Source organism: Olea europaea, chromosome 15 (assembly GCF_002742605.1).
Source record: "Olea europaea var. sylvestris chromosome 15, O_europaea_v1, whole genome shotgun sequence".
Lineage (NCBI taxonomy): Eukaryota > Viridiplantae > Streptophyta > Magnoliopsida > Lamiales > Oleaceae > Olea > Olea europaea.
Window position 1 is genome coordinate 5,945,779 of NC_036251.1, and position 11,060 is coordinate 5,956,838.

At 33.1% G+C, this 11,060-nt stretch overlaps 1 protein-coding gene across 2 annotated transcripts; it reads right to left on the minus strand.

The window, feature by feature from the left end:
* Positions 1-399: 399 nt before the first annotated feature.
* LOC111409950 (carotenoid 9,10(9',10')-cleavage dioxygenase 1-like) lies at positions 400-10,294 on the minus strand. 2 transcript variants are annotated; one of them, XR_002705586.1, is made up of 15 exons: positions 9,900-10,294; positions 8,376-8,446; positions 8,200-8,214; positions 7,013-7,124; positions 6,081-6,180; positions 5,538-5,600; positions 5,110-5,220; positions 4,600-4,784; positions 3,633-3,771; positions 3,002-3,119; positions 2,770-2,871; positions 2,494-2,539; positions 2,288-2,411; positions 1,385-1,496; positions 400-847 (listed from the first exon to the last, which is right to left on the minus strand). XR_002705586.1 is itself a non-coding variant. In XM_023040081.1 (14 exons), the coding sequence occupies exons 1-14, from the start codon at positions 10,116-10,118 to the stop codon at positions 818-820; spliced, it is 1,629 nt and encodes a 542-aa protein (XP_022895849.1). In that variant the 5' UTR covers positions 10,119-10,292; the 3' UTR covers positions 400-817. The 2 variants fall into 2 exon arrangements, 1 of the variants encoding a protein (XP_022895849.1); XM_023040081.1 differs by having other exon boundaries at positions 2,288-2,539; positions 9,900-10,292.
* Positions 10,295-11,060: the final 766 nt, after the last annotated feature.

The window sequence follows — 11,060 nt, forward strand, 5'->3', positions numbered from 1 at the left end:
CACTTTCACGTAAAGCTAAAGCTAAACTATTAAATATGTCGCTTCAATCCATCGTTAAACTGGACGAAGGTTACTAATTCTAGTCTCATCAATGAAAATAGTGTAGGCGATGGCAATTTAAGTGCGTATGGAAAAATGAACTACGTTCAATGTCCATTATGGGATGAATATTGTTTTATTTCAATTTGTAAGGGAAAAATTATTACCCGAAAATTGAATAATTTTGAACCACCCTGCAAGTAATAATTACAATGGGAGGATATCACATACATCATGTAGCATTTAGTTTGTTTGAATCAACGACACACAAAAATAATCAATGCATATTTGATATGTAATATTGAATAAGACTAAACATTATAAGAAATGGAATTTCAACTTCCTTTTCTTCCTTAGGCCTGACGAACAAATAGAAATAAATACCATAGATCAATATCCAGTGCCAAATATACAAGTTTATAGGGTGTTTCCCACAGGTACATTACTCCTCCTTTCCTTTCCTCCCACCCCCCTTTTTTGTGAACTTTTTAGGGGAACGACGGGCGAAGGTACAATTACACACGCAGGGGCTCCCGTTTGTTACCCATTTTTTTTTTAAATGCATTTTTCTCTCTCTTCTTTTCAATCACACATTTTTTATTAAAATAATAATACACGTAAATCAAAAAAAATTCCTTCTTTTTCAACCACGCATTTTTCATCAATTTACTATTCAAAAATGTATTTTTACGTAAAAATGTCTCCCAAACGCCCTCTATATATGAAATAAATCCTTTATTCATCTATTGTACTCACTTGTCTTGACCTTCTACTATAATCAAAGCTTTGCTTGTTCTTGAAGTTGTTCCTGCACAAACCAGCATCAATTTAGATAATTAGCACCATAGCGTAATAGAAAATGAAAACTTGGTCGGAATTAAAAAAAAAAAATGCGAATTTGCAAGTTGGAGTTGTGGTTGTCGGATCGTAAAATATTCATTTCGACAATAAATTATGTACATGGCTTAAGACTTACTTTCTAGAAAAGTAAATTTTGTTAGTACCAAACAAAAAGCAATTTAAAAATTATGTGGCGGAAAAAATAAAGAAAAAGAAGAAGATGAAGAAGAAGCTGCAGCTCAAATCCTGGGCCAATTATGTTTTATGAACCCTCACAACTCACATCTTAAGAGACACTTTCAATATTTTATCGTCTTAGTCCTAAAGAAATATACCTAGTTCATCGTCTCTATCCTAAAGTAGATGAATATAAATTTCTTTCTACTTAATCTAACTTTACATAAGTTTTTCGCGAAGTTTCACGAGAAAATGGTTCTAATCTTATATTTTTAATGAAAAGAAAATATGAAACGAAACCAAGAAGGAATAAGAATGATAAACTAACCTCTGTCACGAAGAAGGCATGGAATCCGTATGGAACTCTCTTGGGCAGTTCAACGACAGCAACAGGGTTGGGTGACATCGTTTTTGCATCAATCACATTAACTGCTGACTTTCTACATATAAAGCAACAAAAATGAAACGTAAAATCAGATTGATTTGGAGTCATAAATTGCATCACTTATTAACCTTTATCCATATAGAAATTAAATTTAAGAAAAAAAGAATATGCATGCAGTCCTCAATCTTATTACAGTAGAGCTGTGTCAACGCTCACATCGGGTAAAGCTTAAACATGTTGACTTTTTAAGCCACTCCTCTTAAATATGTTGACTTTTTAACATGGAATCTCAAATCTTAATGTAGTATCACAGTTCAACAAACTCAAACAAGCAATTTGGTCTGTCTAAAGCTTAAACGAATTGTCCAATTCCAAAATTGGTAGTCTCAGATGAGCCACCATTATAAAATTAAGAAAGTTTCAAGTGTTGAATCACAAAATAGCTGAACATTTTTGTGGGATGCTTTTCATTTCAAGAACAAATAAAGCAAGTGAAGAAACAAAGTAATTTCCATATAAACACCAGATTCAAACCTTACTAGATAAAAATTGTAAAGAAAATAAAAAAAAAAATAAATAACTGTTCCAGATTAAACCAAGTACTACTTCCAAACATATTATTGCCAAAAATTATCTTAAAGAAGTTCATCTAAATAATGCTAAGATGGGTTATGAACTGACAAATAATCTTAAATAGCTTGTAGGTATATATTATGCTGCTATTTGAGAAATTTCCATTGACATGTCAATGAGTTTTCCATGAATGATGACTTGTGAACTTAACAAAAATCAATACTAAAATTAATTAGTAGAATTTTGAAAAATATATCAGAGGCAGAAAAGTACCCGGAGTTCTCATCGTGTACAAAGAAAATCAAGTAGCCGTCATCTTCTTCAGCAGTCATACCAGGCTGCCGGGGAACAAAGATGGCTTCTGAACCAAATCTTCCAGGTCCCAAATCAAAGATACCTTTAACATTTCCGCAAACTTCAAGCTTTGTTTTTCCAATCTCTGGTTCCACATGTAAATCAAATTTGATAATCCCAGTTACCTTAGCGATACTATCCAATATCGTTCCATACACATATTGCTGTTTCCTGAATAAAAGAAACATCTGTGATTATACTGATAAAAGCATGTGAGCTATTTAACAGCCACCAGAAAACATAGAAAATAAAGATGGGCAATGAATTTGAAAATAAATAAAGATGACAAGTGTTAATCAATAAAAATCCAAAGCGTGTATGCAACTCAACAAAAATGGCAGTGCGTCATTAATTAGATCCAAAAATTGCTTAATTTTACAGAATTGAGTAAATTTATTTACCTTCCAGTGTAATTTTCATTCACCCTCGGAAAATCTACAGCAGAAGTGGATAATTTTTTCTGTGAAGCGAGTCCATTTTTCAGGTTGAACCTCATCTCGTATCTGACAAACATAACTAGAATCAGAATACATCTTCCCAATAAGAGAATGTGCGTGTGTGTGTGTGTGTGTGTGTGTGAGAGAGAGAGAGAGAGAGAGAGAGAGAGAGAGAGAGAGTATTTGAATTTTGTACAGTTCATTTGTGAAGTTCTCGAGCTTTTCTTTGACACCGCCATTAACCATGTCAAGATCTAGATTCTCAAGACGACAAGTGATGAGGACAACTTCATCTCCTTCCTCCCAAGCATTTGCTAATAAACAATTCAAGGAAAAAAATAAACATCTTTCACAACAGGAAATGTCTAAACAACACAAGACTGGTGATATGAAGAATCTGATGAACATTAAAAGTTTCAATACTTAATGAGTTCCAAAGGTATGTGGCTGAAAGTTGTATCCCTCACTCACACACAAATTTCTTCATTTTACTTTTTTCTTCTTTTTCCTTTTTTGGTGGTGATGGTGTGGCAGGGGGGTGGGGGTTAGTGCCTTTTATCAATGTACAAGGAAAGTTATCATCAACCACATGTAGAGTTGTAAGCAACTTGAAAATCAAACCACGTGCATAATCGAAACTAGTTTGTTGTAGATAGGATTTTTAATGCCCAGCATGCAATTAATTTTGTTCTCTTACTTTACCTCCATGCGGAATTGATGATAGATCGTTCACATACAAAATTTTGTAGGACATCAGACCTTGAAGCGGAAAACATAGAGAGCATTTTATTTTCCACTCTATGGTATATATGAAATCAGTTGCTCACCATTGTGGAATATGAAGCAATTTGGAAGCTCAAACCATCTGATTAGGAGCTCGTTCTTAGCATATCGAGGAAGGATACCAAAACGAGCTTTTTTAGTGGCATCAAACGTAAATATGAACTTCTTTTCCTTCACCATTTCCTGAAAATAAAATGTTATGAATAACCAAAATTTTATGATTGGCTCCTATTTAAATAAGTCATATCATCATTTAGCTTAGAAGAATATTTTGCAGATTTTAATACTCCAGATTTGGAAAACTCCAAATCAATTAGGGACACTACAGGGAGATGATAAGATTGAAATAGAGTTGACAATATATTACTTTCAAGTTTCAAGTTCATAGTTATCTGAAGCACATATTAGTGTGTTTGGTAAAGCTTTTTGATTATAAGCTATGGGTCCTACCGTACATGTGGATAAAAGTGATCTTTAACCAACTTAAAAGCTTGAAAAAAATCTACCAAACATTAATATAGTACGGGTTAAATAAAAGTTACATGAGGCTTAAAATTGATGAATGTTTTTAGAATACTTAAAATCTTGCATCTTTCCTTTTTATATATGTAAGCCGTAACAGTATTTTCTTAGTTAAAGCAATATTGCAATAATGGGAAAGTAAAATCACTATTTCCTAGAACTAGAGAGCTCAAAACAGAGATTAGGCAACAAAAAGAGGTAACAAAACCGAATCACACCTATTTGAGTTGCAAATATCAAATCTCTCAGTGAACTTTGTATTATCAATTAAGGGACTCATCATTTAGACTAAATTCAGTTTATCCCTTTAATGTGAAGAGTTGAACATTTTTAGATTAGTTTAGTCAGGAAAACCCTTTTTATCTCAGAAAGATGAGATGACAAGCTAATTAAGTTAATGGAACCAATGATCCTACAACATGTGTTCTTTCGAACTAATTGGAACAGATACTAAAACAAAGAATTGACATTCTTGTGAAATCCCCTTACCTTTGGCTTGAAATATAAAGGGAGATCCATAAAAATTGCATAATTTTCAGTAATGGCAAAATCATGCATCATGATGGGATCAGATATTGTAATTGGCACTGGATCGTGCATCAGCCCATCCTTTGATATAATCCTGTACGTGATATACGGTGGCATTTGTGAATAGCCAAAGGTAAACATTTCCCCTGCATGCAAAGTTTTCATAAGCTAAGCTGCATTATTTATAAACAGAACAAAGGGGAAATCTATGACTTCCACTCTTCAAACTCAAGATTGGATGCACTTCATATGCAATTTTATAGTTACAACTGAAGCCATTTGTGGCTGGATGAAATCAAATGAGGCAATTATTGCAGCCATGCAAGGATGCACCTAAAGGACATGCATCAAAGCCTTTCTTGGTAGGGTCGAAGCAAGCGACAATACAAGTTTATTATCAATAAATATAGGTAAATTAACTGAATATTTATAGATAATTATTTGTCGAATTATTGTGAATATTTCTCTTACCAGTGAATGGGTCAACCTTGGGATGAGCAGTAAAGGAATGTGTCAGTCTTTTGTCATAGTCAAGCATGCCAACAGTTTGCAGGTCTCCATCTTCCAGAACTTTTATTGCATCTGTGCAATAAAATGAAAATATTAATATAAAAAAAGCGGAAGTCCGCTTATCTTTGACCTCTCTTCAGATACAAAATGCAAGTAATAAACAAATTTATAGTTTGAAAATTTTCTCTGGGAAGCCTATCCAAGATATCAACAAGAAGCACCATCCACAAAGTAAATAAAAATTCCAGGCTTGAGAAGGGATGCAAAATTGAAAATAGGTCAATGATCCAAGGGTAGAATCCCGCAAAACAGTTGGATAACAATGAAATTTGAGTTTATAGAAAACACCCAATTTTTAATATAAAGATAAAACAAGAAAGCTAGCTTACATGGTTTATCTGCTTCATTGAGTGCCAAAAGCTTTCCGTGGTGATATATTAGAGCGGTATTAGCTGGAAGAAGATTGCAATAATCTACACGTCAGCGGTTGGCAAACAAAAATATGGGGAAAAAAAAAATTATAATCATTACAACTTAAAAATGAAAAGAATAGTATATATTTATATATGCCAAACCAATGTCATTCAGAAAGCAGTGAGCACCTCTCTGTAGCATATGCAGCAGACATGGTGCCAGTAAAGATTGTATTATTTATAAAAGAATAAATAAATTTTCTAACCATTTCTGTTGACCACAAGTCAACAGGGGGTGGGGATGGTGAAGGCAGGCTCTAGGATGCAAATTTAGGGTCCATTTTGGAAGGATTTATAAACATTTTAATTTCTAAATACATAAAAATGAGTAGCGGATAATAATTGTGGATCCTTTGGAATGTGTGGTTGAAGATAAAGTTTGGACATTTAAAAATGATTTAGAAATTTTGCCAAATGGAGGCTTAGTTTACGGTGGGAAAGCTTACACAACTGACCTACCTGTTCCATGTCCGTAAGACATATCCAATACTTTCAATTTTGCTCTAAGCATTTGCATGTTTACCATGACTAATCCAAACATCCCTTTCAGATCTCCAATCTACAAGTGACACAAACAAAATAATGAACCAAGAAAATGTAAAACTGATAGGCTATTGTATTCATGAGGTACAACCACATTTGCCTAAATGAAAATGTAAAGAAGAGAATGAATGATGGAAGCTTGTCCAATCTGGTATGTCAAAAATAAAGCTACTCAGTTGCAGTTAATTTTCAGCATGTGTTACCATTTTAAGTTTTTATAATCAAGGGTCGACTGGTGATACTGAGGTCTAACTTCAGTGAATCCACTAACTCATAGCTGCTTAACTTATATTTATCTGAAGGACTTAAAAACCTCATATTGATAGGTGGAAATAAACAAGTCCCATTATACTAAATCAAGGATTCTTGGGATTGCTCACATAATACCAAAATGGTTTTGGGGTTAAGCACTATTTAAAATGCTTTGTTGCGTCCACAAAATCAAATCTTTTAACTCGTGCACCAGTACTTAATTAATAAAGCAACAATAGGATACTTTTAATATACAATGTCCCGCCATACTTTTCATTGATTTTTTATAGACTCACTTGAGATAACTTGAGATTACACAAGTGTTAGAGGAAAGCACATTGAATCAAACCATGATACTACTGTTCTGACATGCTCTAGAGAGGTAAATAAGGGTTGTTCCAGTAGACGGTACAGCTTCACAGATTATATATGCCAACCAGAGCAATTCGGTTAACAAGTTATAAATTAATACAAACATAAAAGGTTACATTCGATTGAAGAAACTCTAATAATCACCATTGGAAACATTGCTGGAGGGAGATAGACCTGGGAAAAACAAAGTCTGCAATGATATATATGCTATTTCCAGTCCATACCTTCATAAACTTGGCTCCTTCATAAAACTCTTCTTGTTTAATGCGTGATGTCCTCACATAGCGAGAAACATATGTTGCTTTTCCATCTTTTATTCGCATTCCATGAATCATTCTGCAGAAATGAACACCATTTCCAAATACATTTTTAACTCCATAATATATCGTCATGCTGGATTAGTTCAAACTCCAATGAATTCTTAAGTAAGTCAAAATTACCAAATGGTGTAACAGAAAATATCAGAATATAGTACAAATTCTTTACTGAAAGAGATAAAATAAACAGAACTAGAAACACACAAAAAACAAATTTTCAAAGCAGAAACAAAACTAATTGAAATTGGTTAAGAGCTAATCTTGTTATATAAGACAAAAAGAAAACCAATGGTGAATTTTTAAAGAACTTATCTTTAACAGGCCCAACAGTGGATAGACAAAATAAAGATGAAAACAGATTTTCAGTTCAATTTCAACAGCTTGATATTGAGCTCGAATGATTTGTGAATTTGGAAGACGTAATTATTAATACTTAGAAATAAGATAAAAGTTCTTAAAGTTTGAGCAAACAATACTCTGGTTTTAAGAAACAACAAGAAACTGGGCCCAAAAACTTCAGCGTTTTATGAGATTCAAAGTTATGTGCTTTCGATGAGAAGCTATATTCTAAAGATTAATGCTTGATTGAAAAGATGACAATATGGGCTCTAATCATTAAAATCAGATTCAGAACAAAAACTTATTTGTCACTAAATTAAAGTATCATCTGTTATAGGCTAAGTTTAACATGTAAATAAATGATATCACTTAACGGCAATACTGTCCTGGATGCTTTAGGCAGTGTATTCCATAAGAAAACATGGGGTAGAGATTCTTTAATAATATAATCCACTGTAAATTTTTTTTTTATATAAATTGTGATAGATAGGAAAGCAATCAGATGTTTTATGGAAATGAGGTCCGATCGTTATATATTGTATGCTTTTATGGTTGATTTATTATGCCTGCCAAGAAGAGATACCTCTTTCAAGTAGAGTTTAGAAATGTGCAAAAAAACAGTATGTGTCAACAATCCCAACAAAAGTGATGGTTGAAGGGAATGAAAGGAGAAGAGGTAGACATTGCCCTCAGTGAAAATTAAAATGAATTAATTATGCATCACAATAAATGAACGAGCAATAAAAAACACGCACCCATCTCCATCAAACCTGCAAAGAGAACAAACAAAGATGATTAGACAAATTTGGCTTCAAATCAATAGAACAGAGAAATCCCACTAAAAAAAGTTAGAACTATCAATCAGATGAATTATGAGAGAAGACCATGTGAGGCTCTAAAGAAAATAATTTGAGAAAGAAAAAAGAATTACCAGTGATATCCAGCAACTGGCGCAAACTTCGGGTTAGGACCCACCCTCACAAACTCGCCATTCAGACACTCCTGTGTCGGACAGTTTTCCATAAATTAGATTTTTGCAGCCGAAACACGCAACATAAGCGCGACAAATGGAGATGATAACATAATCAATTGAAAGATGGAAATGAGAATCGAACTTCTTACTCATAAATGCTACACCATAGTACGATACCGTGGGGCGGAGCCAGCATCCGGCGAGCCGGCGCGGCCGCCCGTGCTGGCTCCGGCAGTAAAGGAATTTCATGTTGATGTTGATGAAGTTATTATGATAAATATGTAAAACTGCACTATCATTCAAGTTATGATTGTAGCTGGCGCTGGTTTCGCAAACCGGGCTCGACTCCCTCCTTTTCACTTCACCTCCTCTTCTTCTTCTTAATTTTTTAACACAATAAATAATAATTAAACAATTCTATATTATTAGTTTTTGTTTCTAAAAAAAACTTTTTTAAAAAAATTTGTTAACTCAAATTATTACTTCATAGTATATACTTTTATTATTAGATTTTATCAATTTATTTTGTAAAATTCAAATTTTGACAATTTAATTACTGATCTTTTATTATTTTAAGAGTTTGAAAAAAAGATTTCTTTTTTGGGTAAAAATAGTTTTAAAAATTATTGCTTTAAAAATTTATTTAATTGTTAAGTTTTATCAATTTATTTTTTAAAATTTTTTGTTCTTCTAAGAGTTTGAAAAATACTTTTCTTTTTGGGGGCAAAAATAGCTCTAAAATTCATTGTTTTTAAATTTTTGTCTTTATCGATTAACCACTACATATAAACTTCATCTTATCTCGCTTAAATTCATAAAAATTTGAAACTTAATAATAGGTATATGACTCAAAAAATATATTTTTATTTCTTATTATTTTGGGTTGTACTGGATTATATTTTAATATTTGCATTTATATATTGATTGGAGATTCTTTTAATATAAATTAATTAAATATTAGTAAATAATATCGTTATATTGGGCAGTGTTTGATAAATGCTCCACGCTCCTCCCTAGCTCACTCAAGCAGTTGGATCCGTCCCTGCCGACAAGCTAAACCTAATTCCACATAACTTAGAAATACATTTGATGATCTGCTAAGTGCTAAGTATTTATCTCACAACCTGGCTTGACATACCAAAAGATTATTCAATCCTTGGGTGTAAACATTAAAAAAGTATTCGTCTAAGAACTTGTCAAGACTAGACAAAATAAGATTGCATTTCTTAAATGATTACTAAAATATAATGTCTGTCTATGTAAGAAAACCATTTCTTGGTTGGATAAACAAAACTTGTGAGGAAAATAAAACAAAATTTTCATACACTGACTTTCTCATTTTTTCATATACTATAGAAGCTAAAATGCAGTACCCAAATAAATTTTAAGAAACATGCCAAAAAATATATAATTTCCATAAAATTGATCGAGAAACATATATACAATCGCTAACACAAACATCACGATCATATTTGGACTCACCGGGAGGTGCCCTACAACAGGGAGGTCCTGTAGTGGAGGAGTTTCATCAACTGGAGCAAAATTACCCGAAAGATAATGAAGGGGCTTTTTGGGATCATGCAAAAGCTTCACTAAAGCCCATTCCAACCAGTCCAGGGCCTTGGAAGCGACACCTTTTCTGGGATTTGGTTTCACCACCACAACACCGCCGTCTGTCCTCTCTTCTTCTTTCCGCCCCATCTCTTTTCTCAACTTTCAACAATCAGTGCCGAAATTTTAGAGCGTTTGTACATATATAGTGGGTGGATTTCTGTTGCACTGGCGTGGAGAATTTGGTGGGACATAGTGTTCGTGGTGTGGATGATTTCCACTTGTCATGATCTTTTTGTGGGTTTTGAGGTTCTTGATAATTTAGTTGGTCGATTGGAGATTTGGAGCCGCTGGCCATAATATGGCTGGGAATTTTCAACATATACGACCGCTGTTGTAAAGCTCTTAGCGCATGTTTGCTTGTGTCTATGACTTATTTGAGTGTCTTTGGATGCTTGGCGTGATTGTTCCCACTTTTATTAGAATGAACTTTATAAAGAAGCTACAATAGGCCAACTTAGCTCTTTTAATCGGACAAATACTTCCAAATTATTTAAATATGTTGAAAAATAACTTCTTAATTTTTAAAACAATTTTTGAATTTTCAAAAAATTGCCAAATAGATGCAAAATAGACGAATATAGCTTTAGAAGATACTTGTATGTTCTTACTTCTTTTTTATACTTTTAAGTACAAAAATTGACTTTTATAAAAATATGCTTAAGATGGACATGTAAGCCATTTATTTTTTTTGTTGTTGATGAGCCGACAGCCTTGTATTTTGATGAGCCACACACAAGGATTGCACAAAAAAAGAAGCCCTTGTTCGATACCAACAAGCATCTAATTAGAAAATTAATAGGTAGAAGTGGCGATTACATTTGACATTAACACTAGTTCAGATGCTTGAAGGGAGATTCTAAATTTATTCAGTCTAAATATTGTTGTGTGAATATCTTGAACTTCATTTGATTATTTAGTGTGACAGAAGTTGAAGATGTAGAATGTTAAATTATTTGAGCTAGGGCAAGGAGATTATCATTAAGATAATTGTTGAGGCCATACTAGACATAGGGGTTTTCCAATATTTTG

Coding starts and splice junctions, on each gene's coding strand:
- LOC111409950 (XM_023040081.1), bottom strand. CDS start 10,118: ATGGGGCGGAAAGAAGAAGAGAGGACAGACGGCGGTGTTGTGGTGGTG. Junction 3,772..4,599: donor CTTTATATTTCAAGCCAAAG/GTAAGGGGATTT, acceptor TTTTATTTTCAG/GAAATGGTGAAGGAAAAGAA. Junction 2,872..3,001: donor GAGAACTTCACAAATGAACT/GTACAAAATTCA, acceptor TATGTTTGTCAG/ATACGAGATGAGGTTCAACC.